The sequence below is a fragment of the Chlamydotis macqueenii genome, chromosome 4, assembly GCF_036417535.1.
Source record: "Chlamydotis macqueenii isolate bChlMac1 chromosome 4, bChlMac1.mat, whole genome shotgun sequence".
Lineage (NCBI taxonomy): Eukaryota > Metazoa > Chordata > Aves > Otidiformes > Otididae > Chlamydotis > Chlamydotis macqueenii.
The window spans coordinates 21,715,756-21,732,799 of record NC_141559.1 but is presented as its reverse complement, the minus strand read 5'-3'; the positions used below and the strand labels follow the sequence as shown (position 1 = coordinate 21,732,799).

General features: G+C 43.1%; 1 protein-coding gene across 1 annotated transcript in view; it reads right to left on the bottom strand.

The window, feature by feature from the left end:
* The window catches only part of ADGRL3 (adhesion G protein-coupled receptor L3), a 553,885-nt gene that overhangs the window by 283,277 nt on the left and 253,564 nt on the right, over nt 1-17,044 (bottom strand). Inside the window, exon 4 of the mRNA XM_086746193.1 lies at nt 14,437-14,650. Coding sequence (XP_086602319.1) covers nt 14,437-14,650 — 214 coding nt within the window. The remainder of the gene's footprint in view (nt 1-14,436; nt 14,651-17,044) is intronic.

Here is a 17,044-nt window from a genome sequence, read left to right as displayed (position 1 = left end):
AACATGATTAAAAAACATGAATTAATTCTTTTACACAGAAGAGTCCCAAAATACAGACTTGGCAGGAATACTCCTCAAACTCGCTTATTTATTCATTGATTTTAGTGGCCATGCTCTACTTTGTGAATTATTCTTCATAATTCAAGCAGACATGTAAGAAAGAATCCAGTTCCTACATACCTTAATACATATTCTAGAGTCTCAAAAATGAATGTTTTTGAACTATGTATCCATTTTTATGTGTGCATGTGTGTGTACATCTCCAAAGAAGACAGCTGAAAAAGAAAATATTTGTTTTTCATTTCTTAATTATGCTTTTTTTTTCCCCCTTAGTACATTAATTTAGCAGCTAAAGATTTCTGCTCTCACTAAAGACTGAGACAACAGAGCCTCTTGGAGCTCCGATTTTTTGGCACCACCTCAGTTCTACTTCATGCTTGAGGCTACCTCCACTCTGACTGATTCTTAATTTGACTAAGCTTTCATCGAAGACTGTATCAGAATTGCAGCAAGTTAATCTTAATAAACCACATGAGTTTAAAAACTCAGAGCTTGATGTCAGGTAGGCTGTTTCCAAATTGGTATACTTAAGATGCAAGTTAGATCATGAGCAAAATATTAAAAGGCACTAGAGCCACTTAAGAGTGAACTTCCATTTCCAGAATAAATTTCTGGACATTGGGAACCCAGGACTCATGCCAGTCCAGTGGGAGTTAGGCTCCTGGCTGCAATGGGTGATTTAAAGTGTTTTAAACCCTTAACATTTAAGCTACAGAGAAAGGTTGTTAAGACAAATTTACTTTACCTATTGCCAATACTAGAACAAATACATAAGTCCTCCTGAAGGATACTTTAGTTTTAAGAGGTTTCTACCTCCTGTCTCCTGACAAAAATAATCTTTGGAGGATGCTGTGTCAATTTGTGCTGAACCTGTAAGCTGATGCAATGAGGTGCCTTTTAAGCACTATAAAAGAAAATCTCCATCCTCCTCTCCCTTCACTCTTTATAGAGTACTTTTGGTTTTTAAATAATTGATAACTGTTTGCAACTTCAACTTCACTTCAGCCACCTTTGGGCATAGAAGACTGTAGTCATTAGAAACGGGGGAAGTGGTGACTAGAAAGCAATCCACCCTTGGCTTGCCAACCTGCTCACGTGTGGTTTGTGGCAAAGTAGGTGGCTGCTTAGTTGCCCTTAGGTTCCCTTGACTTGCAATGACTTGGTGAGATGACCCAATGGGTGCTTTCGCCACCTGGACACAATCCAGGCCACGAAAATGACGTTTGCAAAGATCTCCTGGAAAGCTTATACCTCTGTGCTGGCTTCAGAAAGCTCCTGTCACATGCACAGTGTTACACAAGTACCAGAGTGTTTTCTGGATCACAGCCCTGCATGACAGGCATCAGCCTGCATTGTTTGGTGCCTGGCTTTAACTCTTTACATCTAGCTACAAGTGCAACTAATCAACTGAAATTGATTTTCCAGAGCTCAGTCTAATCTACTACATTGAAGGTGACCTATATTCTTTGTGTGTATGTATAGTTAAGGGTTTGGGGGTTTTTTAAGGTATCTCAGATACTAGATGTCTGTGTTTAGCTGTCGGCAGCATTGCCAGTAAATCAAAAGGGTGCCAAGGAGCACTTCTGACACAGGCAGATTTTAGAGGGATCCTAAAGATTTCTCCCCTGCTCCCCTCAATACCAACAGCGAAGATTACTCATCTGCCTTCGTACATGCAGTTCTCTGTTACTCATGGAAAAAATCACTCGAGGTACCAAGTTGAGCACACCTCCAGTCCACCAGCGTCCCTGAGGAGAGCATAGCACTCTGATATGCATGATTCAGACCCCAGACATCTGCAACAAGAACTATACCTTTTCCAGAACTAACTCTGTTCCCTCCAATCTAATGGTTACTTTCATATTTTACTCCACATACTTGTTAGTATTAGCATCAAGGACCAAACTTTACTTTCCAGCAGTGCTACCTGGGCACAACTGTAATCATTTAAGTGGAACAATCTGTTCCAAGTGACCAAGAGAGCTAATAATTTATGAGGAACAGAAAAGGCATTTTGGGTAAAGACGTGATTATATTTGTCTGGTTTATAATGCTCTTGAGTTAAATGGGACATTTTGTGTAGTTAAAAGCCCCTTGGGGAAAGGAAGAGAGGAAGCAGGCTTTCCAAAGAGAAATGGTCTCAAACTCTCAAATTTATCACAAACAATTTTTTTCTCCCTCCTCTGTCCTTTTGGTTTTGTTTAAATAAAGAAAACTTTCAGCATATGAGTAGACTTCACAGACAGAAAAAAAAAGTGCAAATACTAATTAAAAAAAAACAATCTTGCCTTTAAATAGGTAGATGATGCAGCCTGAACTGGAACACTGTACAGCTCGTCTTATCTCAAACATGGCAATACGGAATTAAAGGGCATTCAGGAATAAACAACGAGAACCTTCACATATTCATAACAAAACCCCAAAACAACTCCCATAAGAAGAAATATTTGAAAGATCATAACTTTCTCCCTTGGAGAGCAGATAAATTAGAAGCAATATGACACCTGCATACAAGCTAATGACCAGAAATGGAAAAAGTAGCTTGGATGCCTCTGTCTTCACAGTCTGAGAAGGGATGGTAATGAAATTAAAATCTGACAAAAAGCCATAGTTTTTCACATAGTAAGCTATTATCCTGCTGGATGTAGAGCTCCAGGAAGTCATCTTGGCCATGGACTTGACAAGATTCAGAAAGGATCTGCCCATTTATATGGACAGCAAGAATATCCAGCAATTGCAATTAATGCTAACAAAGAAAATCTAGAAAGAATATTACAAATCTTAGGCATTGGGGTGAAAGCTCATCTCTAACTATGAGGGATCAGGATAAAAAAAATGCATGGGGGTGGCAGAGACGGTCCCTGCCCGTTAAAGGATGCCGCATCCTGCCCCAAAGCAAGGCAGGACACAGCATGGGGGCAAACCAGTGACTGCATGGGGAAACTGTTTCCATTCTGGCATCTTTTCTTCTGGCCAGCTCCAAATCCTCCCTTCTTCCCCTAGATTAGTTTTATAGGGGTTTTTTTACAGTTCTCTTGCCCATAACTCCATTCCTCACAGTGTCTGTGCAATAAAGTTTTTCCTTCTTTGTCACTGGTTCTAGTCTGGGTAAATGCATTTAATATACTGCCTACTACAAACTGCAACTCTTAGTAACGGACTGAATGCTGAGGCTGTAATTCAGTCCAGAGGCTCTACTACTGCCCATAAACTACTCATTGGCTCACAGTTTACAATGTCAGCAGGACTCTAGCTGAATTAAGGCTTCTGCTGTATACAACTGACACCAATGTATTATCTTATACATAACGCACAGAAGATGGCTCTAATCATAAACTTCATATCCTACCCTTCCTTTACATTGCAGATATGGCTCAGCATCTCTTATGCACTCCACTTACTGATATATAAAATCCTTCTCCTGAATCATAATGGCAGCAAAACCAATAAAAGTCATTTGTTCCCTCTTTTCCCCAAAAAGGTTCAAATAAACTTCAGTTCATCCTACTAACAAAACTCACACTTAAGTTTAAGACCATGTTGAACTGATGATGATCCAGGAACACTGCCTGTATCAGCCCATGTTTTCAACACTTGCAAGCAAATGGGGCTTTTACATGCCTAACATCCATCTTTTGCCTGTTTGCATGTGGTATCAGCTGAGTGATCACACAAAATGCAAAGCTATGTTGTGGATGCCAAACTGCAAGTGTACAAAGGTGACTAAGGTCTGCAGAGAGCATTTCCAGCCGTGCAGAGAAGTACAGAAAACCCAGGCATACATACAAAGAGGGTATGGTATAAACCAGTGCTGGTTTTACACATCTTACAACAGAATACAGCGTTCAAACTTCAGGGATTCCACAAATGATGCAGTCAAAAATGTGCTGAATGAAAGCTTTGAAATATCCTGGAGAACAGAAAATCCCCTGTGTGTAAACTCAATTTTAACCTGAGGCACAGACTAATGGAGCTCTTTTGTACAACAAGAAAGAAAAAAAAAAGCGAAAGAAACCGATATAGATGCATCACTTCAAAGTTATCTTACCTCACAGCCCTTTAACCATTATTTCTAGGCAGAACATTAACCAGAGGAGGAGCATGTTATCTTTCTACTTAAACCAAATTATTTACTTGTTATTTTAAGATAGTCTAAGTCCATTTAGCCTCAATGAACCTTATACACTATATATTGCAATGCTCTGAATCAACTTAAGCCTCATGACAAAAAGACCAAGCCCTGTGATAGCCTTGTAAGCCTGTCACATTCAGGCAGACTGAAGATGTAGGAAGACTAAGCGGAAGCATCTTCAATGTTTATCACTCCAACTATTTAGGCAATTTAGGTCATGGGCAGCATGCAGATGTCTGGTTTTAAACTTTGCTCTTCGGGCATCTTAGATAATGCTTTTCACGGCACAAAATCTGTTTCAGCAAAAGCAGAGAACAATACCCGGGGGCCTGGAGCTGCACCTTCCCTGACTGCTCTCCGTGTGGTAATAGGACAGCTTTCTATGGGATCACACCCACCTTCTGCAATGTGCTAATAAATGCAGTACACATTTCTACCAGTGGACACCACTGTCAGCAATGTCTCCGTCTTTGCTCAACCCTTCCCTCCCGTGTACAAATTAGTAGCTGCTGTTCTCAACAAGCCTCATACGATCAGAAAAAAAAAGCAGATGACAGGAGCATGTTTCACAAAGATCTTCTCCCACTGGCAAAAGCTACACATGGCAGGCTGCCAAGGGCTAGCTAGTCCCTTCCCTCTGGCAGGCTGGAGCTGGCCACTTTCACACTAGTAAAGTAATGGATGGAGTAATAAACCTGGATTTTTCCTCCATGGTTTTCAGCACTTCTGAGCCCACTTCAAGACATGATTTATCCAAGGGATTATCCCATGTCTCCTCTTTGTCAGTTAAGGCCAGTGAGGGCCAAAAAAAATTTAAATGAAACAAAACAAAATAGCAGGCAAACCAAAATGGTTGAAAACAGCAAAGATTAATTCCTCCAGCTTCTTCCAGCCTGTGAACCTCAAGGATGCCTTTCCCTTTGGCCATAGAGCCACGGAGGCTGCCAGCCATGTGTTGCTTTCTCAGCTTAAGCCTGGATTTTCTCAAATGATAGCACACTGGAGTCGTGTGCTAACAGCAACCACAAACCAGCAGCCACGGCACAATGCGTCTATTTATTTATTTATTTTAAGTGGGGTGTTTTATAGCTGGCCATGGCTACCAATTGGTACCCAGGGAAGCGTAAAGCATCATTTTTGATCTACAGAGCCTTCCATAGTTTCGAACCTAATTACCTTCAGAAACTACTGCCTCCTCCTCATCTGTTACCATGGCAGCTGCAATCAGATGAAATGTTTGGGCTGACAAGCCCTAATTTACTAGGGTACCAGGGGAATTCCAGGGCTCTGTCGCTTTCGGAATTTACTCTTCTGCTTGAGTCTGACAGAATTTTCAGGAAAGGAGGAGGTAGACTAAATTAAGACTGTATAGGCTGGGAAGTAGAGACCTTTTTTAGAGTGATTCAAACAGCTCAGTGCACACTGCTCTACTAGCACTTACTGGGGTTTTTTTGTTGTTTTTTTTTTTCCTCTCTCTTAGTGTATGTGCTCTCGTCCAAGGGTCAAGGTGCAGATGAGGTTAGTAGACTTTGCTTAATATTAAAATATCTTTTCACGTGGTGAGAAAAGGGATTGTTTAAAAAAGTGGTGGGGCTTGTTTTCTAGCCTTTAAAATCAGAATTCAGGGAATGTGAGCTTCAGTATTACCTGTTCATTTCTATTGATTACGAAACTATTGTTTAACTGAAACATTAGTATTTTTTCCATATTGATGCTTTTCACGTGGCAATCTCAAAAGCATCAGACTTATGCTTTCCAAAAAGAGAAAAGCCTAGCTTCCCATTGCAACATCTCAGTCCTTCAGAAATGCACTTCCCATGCCATCTGTGTGACAACAATTTTAGAAAAATTAGTAGTATCTTGGCAGTCTTTGCAAAAAACGTACTCAGGATGCAGGGGAGGGCAGAGCGGTTCCTACCAAATGGGGCATGCAGTATCAGAGTCAGAGGTGATGACGTCTAAGCAGCAGGCTGTTTTCCGAGAAATACGCCATTGATTTTGCACAATGTGTGCTGCAATTCAGCTGAAATCTGCTCATTCAGTCCTACTGACGGCCTTGTCATTACAGAGCCTCCAGGTCTGCAACTCTCCTTGTCCTGCACATCTTCCCCATATGCACCAAGACTAGCTTCTTAATACAAAAGACTCTACGAGAACATCTCAAAATTGGTATAATCAAAACCAGTGACCACTTTATGAATGATTAGTGTGAATTATCCTATCTGTAAAATACAGACAACCCTGCCTCTTTATTTCCCAACACAAAAGCAGATCACTGGCATTTGAGAAGTGTCTTGCAAATCACAGGTGCTGATAGCATCAATAACAGCACACCATGAGATGCAATATTATTACAATAATAATGGCACTTGTTTCGGACTCCTACATTTTTCAGGTCATCAACCAAACACATTAACAAAACACAGACCTTTAGGAGATGAAAAATCTTTGCAGTGTACTGCAAGCTGGTTGATACAATTTCTTTCTTCTCACCCACCTTGTGCAAAGCACTTCCCACCACCCTTCCAACTACCAGGAGAATTGTGAGTGCCCCTCCGCACGTAAAGGGACCAGGCCCTCTGATGAAACTAAATGGAAATCTGAGAGTATCAAGCAGCCGACAACAGTCTTACACTCTCAATTGCACCTTTTTTTTTTCTTTTTGTCGTAGTTTAGCCCCAATCTCAACCAGATGACACAGTCTTGCTCTCACTCCCCCTACCCTCTGAGAGAATAGGTAGAGATAATTTAAGAAAAAAAGGCTCAAGGTTTGAGATAAGGGCAGGGAGAGAGCCTTAAAGTTACCGTTACGGGCAAAACAGACTCAACTTGGGGAAAACTATTTACTATTAAAACCGAGTAGGATAATGAGAAAGAGAACAAGATAACTTCCCCCCACCCCTCCCTCTTCCCGGGCTAAACATTATCTCTACCTCCTCCTCCCCTGAGCAGCATAGGGGGGAAGAGGGAATGGGGTTTACGGTCAGTTCATCACACGTCACTTTACGCAGCTTCTTCCTCCCTGGGGAAGAGCTCCTCGCATTCCTCCTCTGCTCCAGCGTGGGGTCCCAGCCACGGGCTGCAGTTCTTTGTGAAACTGCTCTGGCGTGGGTTATCTCTTCCACGGGGTGCAGTCCCTCCAGAACGGCTGCCCCAGCGTGGGCCCTTCATGGGCCACAGCCTCCTTCAGGCATCAACCTGCCCCAGCATGGGGCCCTCCATGGGCTGTAGGTGGATCTCTGCTCCTCCGTGGACCTCCATGGGCTGCAGGGGGACAGCCTGCTCCACCATGGTCATCACCACAGGCTGCAGGGGAATCTCTGCCAGGAGCAACATTCCTCCTTCTTCACTGACCGTGGCATCTGCAGCCATTCCTCTTACAAGAAATTCTTCACAACTGGCTCAGGCAGACGCCTCTCACATCTCCTCTCTTCACTTCTTGCAGCCGGGCTGGTCTGAAACAGGCCCAGATGGCCGCCCAGCGGGAGGCCAGAGGGTGAGGGCCGCAAGGCCCACAAGGCTCGCGCCTCCCCCTCTCTGCCCCCGCTTCAGCTTCTCCACATCTTCTCTTCCTCTTCTTCCTGTTTTTCCCCTTCTTAAATAAGTTATCACAGAGGTGATACCAGGGAACATTCTGCTACCAACTGGCCAGCAGCGGGTCTGCCCTGGCCCAGCCGAGTCCACTGGACAAAGGGGAAACAACTTCTAGCAGCTTCTTACAGAAGTTGCCACCATAGCAACCCCCTCACTAAATAAAACGAGAACATTTTTTAACTCTAGGTCTTGACCCACAGGCTTCATCAATTATGCCAACACTAAAACCACAGGGAGAAACCACACAGATTAGACTCGAACCAAAAGAAAACTAGCACAGCTAAGCAACTGCAGCCCGGCAGGGCATCTAGTACCTCCCAGCTGTGCCTCCTGCAAAGCTACTAGAAATTCTCTATCTGCTCAGCCAGCGGAGGAGACTAGCAGAGCTGCAGCGCCTACCTGCCAGGCTCTGACCCACACTACACAAAAGCACTTTCCTGGGACCAGACATCATTATGTCCCACTACAGCGGAGCAGAGGGTACACATCTGTCGTAGTTCAGCCCCGATCAGGACCAGACTACGCAGTCTGTCTCTCGCTCCCCCCACCCTCCGAGAGAATAGGAGGAGATGATACAAGAAAAACGGCTCAAAGTTTGAGATAAGGACGGGGAGAAATCCTTAAAGTTACCGTCACGGGGAAAACAGACTCGATTTGGGGAAAACTATTCATTTATTTCTAAAATTAGCAGGAGAATGAGACAGGGAACAAGATAACCTCCCCCCACCCTTCCCTCTTCCCAAGCTTAATATTATCTCTACTACCTTCCCCTCCCAAGCGGCACGGGGGGCGGGGAAAGGGAATGGGGATCGCGGTCAGTTCATCACACGTTGTTTTATGCCGCTGTATCATTGTCGGGGGAAGAACTCCTCGCATTCCTCCTCTGCTCCAGCGTGGGGTCCCTCCCACGGGCCACAGTCCTTTGTGAAACTGCTCCGGCGTGGGTCATCTCTTCCACGGGTGCAGTCCCTCTAGAACAGCTGTCCCAGCGGGCCCTCCACAGGCCACAGCCTCCTTCAGGTCTCCTCCTGCTCCAGTGTGGGGTCCTTCACGGGCTGCAGGTGGATCTGTGCTCCTCCGTGGACCTCCATGGGCTGCAGGGGGACAACCCGCTCCACCATGGTCTTCACCACAAGTTGTAGAGGAATCTTGGCCAGGAGCCATGTTACTCCTCCCCCTCCTTCTGAACTGACCTTGGCGTCTGCAGCCGTTCCTCACAACAGGCTGGCAGACGCCTCTCAGGATCCTTTTTACATCTTATTCACTTCAACTTCTCATCTCCTCTCCACTTCTTGCAGCCAGGCCGGGCCGAGTTGGGCCCAGTCGGCTGCCCAGCAGGAGGCCAGAGGGTGAGGCCTGCAAGGCCCATGAGGCTCGCGCCTCCCCCTCTCTGCCCCCCGCTCAGCTGCTTCACATTTTCTCTTTTTTTCCTGTTTTCCCCTACTTAAATACGTTATCGCAGAGGCGTTATCACGGAACATTCTGCTACCAATTGGCTTGGCCTTGGCCAGCAGCAGGTCCGCCCTAGGCCCGGCCGAGTCCGCTGAACAAAGGGGAGCGACTTCTAGCAGTTTCCTACAGAAGCTACCACCTTAGGCCCCCCCTCACTAACAAAACCAGAACAACATCCCACTGCACTGCGCAGGCTACACATCTTCTGCCAGAGGAGCTGCAGTTTCTCTGTCCTGGGAGCAGTGGGAGGCGCTGGGCAAGAGGTGTCTTGCCTGTGTGTGGGTCCAGTGTTCCCTTCAGGGGAGAAGAGAGGAGAGAGCTGAGCAGCTTTCAGCCCTCATCCCCAAGCCAGAAGTGGCAACAGTGGTATAAAACTGCTCTGTAATGCTCTGCTGTGGCAAAAGGCAAAAGCTGCACCCTTTGCAAACTAAGTTGAGTTGCTGAGGGATAAGAGAGTTCCCCAGCAAGAGCTTACCATATGTTCTATCTTCCAAATTTTGAAAAGGCAGAAGGAATTTTGCTTTTTATTTTGGGAACAGATCTGGAGTTTGTGAGACCTTACCTGGAGTACTGTGTCCAGCTCTGGAGCCCTCAACATAAGAAGGATGTGGACCTGTTAGAGACGGTCCAGAAGAGGGCCATGAAGATGATAAGAGGGCTGGAGCACCTCTCTTAGGAGGACAGGCTGAGAGAGTTGGGGCTGTTCAGCCTGGAGAAGAGGAGGCTCCGGGGAGACCTGATAGCGGTCTTCCAGTACCTCAAGGGGGTCTACAGTAAAGATGGGGAGAAACTCTTCAGCAGGGCCTGTTGTGATAGGACGAGGGGTAACAGTTTTAAAATAGAGGGAGGTAGATTTAGATTGGATATTAGGAAAAAATTTTTTTAAATGAGGATGGTAGAACACTGGAACAGGTTGCCCAGAGAGGTGGTTGATGCCCCATCCCTGGAAACATTCAAGGCCAGGCTGGATGAGGCTCTGAGCAACCTGATCTAGTCGGGGATGTCTCTGCTCCTTGCAGGGGGGTTGGACTAGATGACCTTTGAAGGTCCCTTCCAATCATGACTATTCTATGATTCTATTATTCTAACTGGCATGATTCTATTCTATGATTCTATGATCTGTGAACATTTCTCCCCTGGCTCCTCTGTTACACCCGCTGGTTTTGTCTTATTATTCCATCCCTCCTCTCCTTCCTTCAGCTTAAGAATAGCAGACAATGTCTGAGATAGACAAGGACCCCTTTAGTCCTGACATCTGGAAAGCAAAAGGAAAGCCTTGATCTTGCCTTTAGGACAAAAAATGCAATTGTTCTGTGTATGTGTACCTACATGCCAGCTTTGCTGCTTGGACACTCCACCCACCATTGAAACATTCAAGGTTAAAGCCTACAGGAAAGGATAAGGAGTTTAGTAAAACAGACTGTTTCAGATTACAAAGTTAAACACAAAGGTGATATCGACAGTGCGCTGTTCTGTGAACATACATGCAAAACCTGATCCACCCATCTTCTTCCTTCCATTGGCTTCAACCCAGGAAAGCACATGGGCAGGTCTTCAATCCACAAAACGATGAAGCACATGCCTTAAAAAGAAGCATGTGCTGGCGTATTTGTCTGAATCAAGGAGGAGGCAACTAAATGTTTAACTCCCTTGCCCACGTTGCAGCCTTAAATTTGTGAGGCACTTTTACAAGGTAACTAGCTCCACTTTTACTGAAACCAGTAGCATGTAAAAAGTAATATATAGTTTTTTGTTTTTCTGAGCTGGACATTTCCTTGGTGGAAAGCATCCACAAGAAATTCAAGCTGAAAAGCTTTTTTTTTTTTTTCTTTTTCTTTAGAGTGGTTTTTAATAGATTAAATTGCAATGTTAACACTATAAAAACAAAGGCAATTCTTACGGGAATAGGAGACTTCTTTTCCCTGTTGGTCACAGAGTTCACAGACAACCTTGGCTGTTTGAATGGATGATATGTTAATTTTGTGGCACAGTTGCTCAAGGGAGAACGTAGCAAAGTCTCCCATGGTACACTGCACATAGTTTACAGTAAGCATGGTTAGAATTAAATTGTTTGTTACAGCCCTCAAAAAGACATTTCTCCAAAGCAAACATGCTATGAAATACATTTTTCTCTAATCATATCAGAAAAACTTCAGTCCATAAAGCACTCTTTCTGAGCTTTTATGGGCAGCTCCTGCTCAAATGCTTGAAGGAAGAGCTGGCAAGTTAAAAAACAAAACAGGCCACAGAGATTTAATTTCCTACAAAAGAGCTCCCTACAATCTGTTTAAATATTCTTTACTTAGAGCAATACTCGGAAGACTTAAGAGATTTTCAGGGCAATGCTTGCAGTAAGAACTCCTTGTGTTCCCTCTGCTCAGGGGGCTCCACAAATACACTATCAGATTTATGCCTTTCCCTTTCAAAATAACCCCACATACTAGTCTGCAAAATTAATTTAAACAAACATACAGATGAAAGGAACATGCTAGGTCAATTTTTTTTTTGGAGGGAGAAGGGTGGGCTAGGAGTGTAATTGCTAATATCTACCATAAATCTGCTCACTCACAGCCTCAGCTCCCATAGTAACAGTTACATCTCTGTCTCACACACCTTTCCCTCTCCCCCTCCCCACAGCCATGCCATAACGTGTCGAAGTTGGCTGTACAGCAATGCTGATTAAAAACTGCCAGCAGTTAGACAACTTACTATAAAACCTACAAGGGGACTGTGTATTTATGAATGCAATAATTAATCAATGCATACTAAGAATGGACTGTGCATATCGTTTTTCTTTCCATATGCAGACAGCTTCAATTACCACATGGGTTACACTGCCACAAGCATCTTTAGTTCCAGTAGCTGTTTCCCCATCCCACAGTGTTAGCAAAGACAAACTCATTGTATTAAAGGCTGCATTCATCTGCAAAAACACCCAAATACTGCTGAATTGATTAATTTTGCAGGTAGAGGCTTTCAGAAGAAAATGTGATAGTGCCACAACTACTAGGCTGTCATGATTTTCCTTTTAAATGGCTTTTTTCAGAGGCTCAGATATAAGGTGTACTTGGAGCTGTGAGCTAGCAAACTGGTTTGCATTTAAAAATATATTTCACTTTAATGGTTTTATTTTTAAATGGTTTCAACTCTTTGAATTAATGGAGATTAAAAAAAGAAATCAAACTGACATAAAAATGCAAAGTAGAGTATTTTCCTCCTTTTTAACCTAACTTTTAACTAGAACCAAGTTATATCTGTTTTTCAAGAAACTCATGAATACTCAATAATACGATTGCACACTTCTTCGGAAAAAAATTATCATCAAATGGTTCAAATGGAAAGAGTCACTACCCTTTTCCTGAGCCTCCTCACAGGCTCACAGGCATCAGGCAAAGCCCCACTGATATTAATATTCAGTCAGTAGGGATCTGCTTTTCCTTTGCAAGAAATTTCCCCCTCAGTAGTCATCCTCTGCAGCACCACTTTCTGCCCAAATGGGAAAACAGAGATGCTTTGCCCCAGAGATGCACTTCCCTTCTAACTCTCTGCTTAGCTGTTTGAGTCCACTGTGGTGGTATCTAGAGCCAAGTAATCAATGTGAGTTTTCATCCAAACACCGTGGGCATACAACATGATCATCTGCCCTCCCTGACCAAAGAGCTAACGTTTATTGCAGACTTGCCACAGGTGGCGACTGACCAAAAGATTGCAGAGCTCTGCATTTGGCTTAGAAGCTAGTGCCTAGAAGATGCTACTATGTATATATAAAAAATATTAATACTTTGTACTCTGTAACGGCCCACAAAGGGGATGACATGGTGTTATTCTGCCAATATGCAGAGGATTAAGTGTTTCTGCTTGAAGCCACTAACAATCTGAACAGGAGAATTACAGTAATTCCACTAAAAACCATGCCAAATCCAAGGGACTGGCTGATGGCACGTTGTTACCCTTTCCGCTTGTCTTGAAAATGCAACCCACACAATCCTACAAATAAGACTTCAACCAGCTACGCAAGGAGGTTTAATGTAAAGAATGGGCTTATAGGAGCTATATGCAGCAAAAAGGCCATTTGTCACAAGACCTCTCAGAATTTTCAGATCTAAATCCATGACATGGAGCAATTCTAAAGGGAGCTCAAAAATACCTGTTAGCACGTCAAATACAGATGAAACTCATGCTTTCTTTTCTGTTGCTCACACAACTCCATTTTTAGTGCAGTGTCTCACAGTAAACAATAGCAAGATAGTCCATTAAAACCTTGCACTGCTTTAGCCATTAGGTCACCGCGCAAACACTGTTGTCACAGCTTCAATTAGCAATACTTTGCCTATGTCAATACCATTTTAATACCCTAAAATACTAATTTCTATTACTATTTAATTAACAGCCAAATGTACTGAATAATTATTCACACGTAGTTATTGGGAGAAATGTACTGAATGCAATTACATATCAAGAGCTGTAACTTACAAATCTTTCCCACGACACCTCTTGTGCCAGAAAATAACCTGAAAAATTCAGCAAAAGCTAAAGGCTTTCCATAACCAGGATACCTCTAGGTTGGAATAAACTGTTAGGCCCTGGCTCTGCAATACAGGAGTCTGTCTATATGGCATGTATCTCAGTTACCACTTCCAGATGCAGGAGCAGTACTTAACAGCATTAGTTATTATACAGAAATTTACCAAGTCTTCTGCAAAACCAATGTGCATGTGGGTCCTTGACTGGGAATTCAGATTCTTCCTAAAACGAAGCCTGGTAACACAATGAATGAGGGAGACTTTTCTTTGTATTTTGAAAAATGTAAATGCATAATTCTGAAAACAAAATAATAATTGTCTAAAGAAGACTATTGGCTATCTGTTTGAACACAGCACAAACAACAGTGAATGTGCATTTGAGAAAAAAAATCACATGTTCTTTAAGAGCCTTGATATTTAGGTATTTCAGAGGTAAAACTGGGATGAGGTGAGCATCAAGCTGATTAGTAGCACTTACAGCAAATGTTATTTATATTCCATGATGCTAACCCAACTCTGTTAAACCCACAGTTTAGCAGTGATAATTGTAATTCTGTGCACATAGATACAGACTAAGTACTTGCATTTTCTCATGCAAACATACAGACAAACTGGTGTGTACATATCGGATTTAAAAACCAACAATCAGCAAACAAAGAATATTAAATACTATACCTTTGAGTCATAATCTTATAGGCATCTGGCAGATAACAGCGGATATTCTCCATCTGAGCAGGATCAGAGTCACAGATTTTATCATCAGTCCTCCCGTAGTTGGCACTTTCAATCATGATAACATCTGTTCCCGGGCAGCGAAGCTCTATGGGGTAACTCTCGCAGGACAGTTCCCTTCGGACCACAGCCATGGGGACCGGGGCACGGCTGAAAGCTGCAAGGATTAACACAGAAACACAGCAAATATTTACTTTCCACACTGAGGCTAGGATTAAAAGTGGAACGATGTTTAGCAGCAGGTTTTATCCATATGCTGTAGTGAGATAGTTTTGGTACCACTGAGACATGGTCTGCAGAAACGGGGTCCAATATTCTGCTTGCTGGCTGCCCAGAGAAATCAGTTCTCCACTCAGCAACTTGATCTTCTCATCTCAAAAATAGGCTAACAATCTGTCGTGGTTTTGTTTAGTGGGGGGGGGCCTAAGGTGGTAGCTTCTGTAGGAAACTGCTAGAAGTCTTTTATACAAGGCTTTAGATATTTCCTCTTGAAAGAGGTAAATAGCAACTATGGCATTGTTATTACTTCTACTTACCAGGTGAAAAGCTAGTTGGCTTTGACATATAAAATTAAAGTCCCGTGTGGTACCTAATCAACTGGGGGAAATTTTCTCACAAGAAGCAATCCAAGCACTAGGATCCCTCACTGTTCAGTGAGATTGCATCTGTCCTACTGCAGTTGTAATAACATCTGCATTGCTCCTGGTCTTTTTGTTGGTCCTTAGAAAACACGAGCCTAATGGCTTTTGTTGTAGCCTGCAGCAAGCTGGGGGAAGGCCTGGGGTTTCTCACAACTATCCCAAAGGTTGGGCCGTGCAATGATATTTTCCATGGGAAGACCAATATATGGGACATGGAGTAATTAAATTTCAATCTCAGCTTTGCGTCAGATCTGCCTGGATGTTCAATACTGGCACATACTTGTAAAGTTAATAAGTTAATTTAAAGAGCTCTCAGAAGTCTTACCTGTTTTAAAAGAAATCCAGGCTACAGTTTGCAAAAAAAAAAAAAAAAAAAAAAAAGAAACACGCTTTGAGATGCCTTGAAAACAAAGCCCCTAAAGTATTAGTAAATAAACTCAACTCACATGACAACAAGCAATAATATTTCCCATCTTTACAGCCTTTTAGATACAAAGACCTTCACAGCTTGACAAACATAAATGTATTAATCCCCAAATATCCATATGAAGTAGCCTTGCATTGTCATTCTCATCTGGGATGCAGAAGGGTTATGCAGCTACCAGAAGATCTCACGGGAAATCCATGTCGAAGCTGGGAACCAAATATTTGTTTTCCAGCTGAGCACACCATCCACAAGCTGAAACAAAAGCCAATCCCTTCGTCTCCTTATTCCACAGGAATTAAAACTCACTCACACCAAAAAGGTTTCCAGTTGCAGGAACGATATGCACTTCTGGTTCCATTTTGTACTACTTCCAACCACAAAACTCCAACATGTAAACTAAATCTGTATCTTTGTGATGGTCACAGAGCAGTCATGGAAGGTTTAATCCTCTAACAGATCCAGGACCCATCTGACACTGAGCATCTTTCAACAACTCACTTTCCTCCCAAGCTCCATTATAAAAACACTAAAATACCCTACTCCCCTAAAAAAATCCCTTCCAATGCGCTGTTATTTTGTCCCATAAAACTTCCACATGGTACATGCATGTCAAGTTTGCTTATGGAAATAAAAGCGTACTGATGTTTCTCGGTGTACCCCTTAACTGTACCAAAGCTGCTCTACCAGTCTGTCTGGCAGGCAGCAATCCAACACATTACTCTAACTTCTGTGAAGCCTTCTGTTACTGTCAGTTGTCTCATGTAGATTTTTATTACTGGACAGATAAACATTCCCATTTCTGTAAATCTGCAGAGATTACTCTAGTATCAGATCCTTACTGATGTGCCAGAGTTGTGGACTAATTGCCAAACTCCCAAGATAGACATGCATTTATTTTTTAATAATAGCTTCTACAATTAGCATAGCTTTAGTGTTTGGATCATGTAAGATGTCCTCTTTCCCCAGGACTGGAGAAACAGTTTTGTCCTGAGCTCGTATTGCACCACACATCTGTATAATGCGGTAAATTCTTACTGCAACCAAGTTCTGTTACAGAAGGAGAGAAGCCAGGAGGACAAGCGCGAACCTCTGAGACATAGTATCTCACTCTTACCCTTGGCTTTACATCATTAACCAATGACAAGGTGAGTGGCAGAAGGATGGGACATAAAGTTACAGACAACATTTGATTGAAGAGATAAGCCTGTCAGAAAGGCAGAGTCAGCAAAGCCCAGCAATTTTAGCCTGCCCTACAAACAACATCAAGAGGTATTAAGTCCACTTCAAAGGATCTGTCCACAGAAGCCTGCAGCAGCCCCTGCTCTACAAAACACCAGACTCTATGGCAACAGGGGGAGGACTTCATATTTGCCTGTGTTATCTTTTAGTGTTCACAGGCCCAGGGCTGACCAGAAAACTTCTGATGCCAGGCTGCTGATTTTGGAAAAGAGCTGTGGTGAGCGCTTTTCTCAAGCCTCTTCTG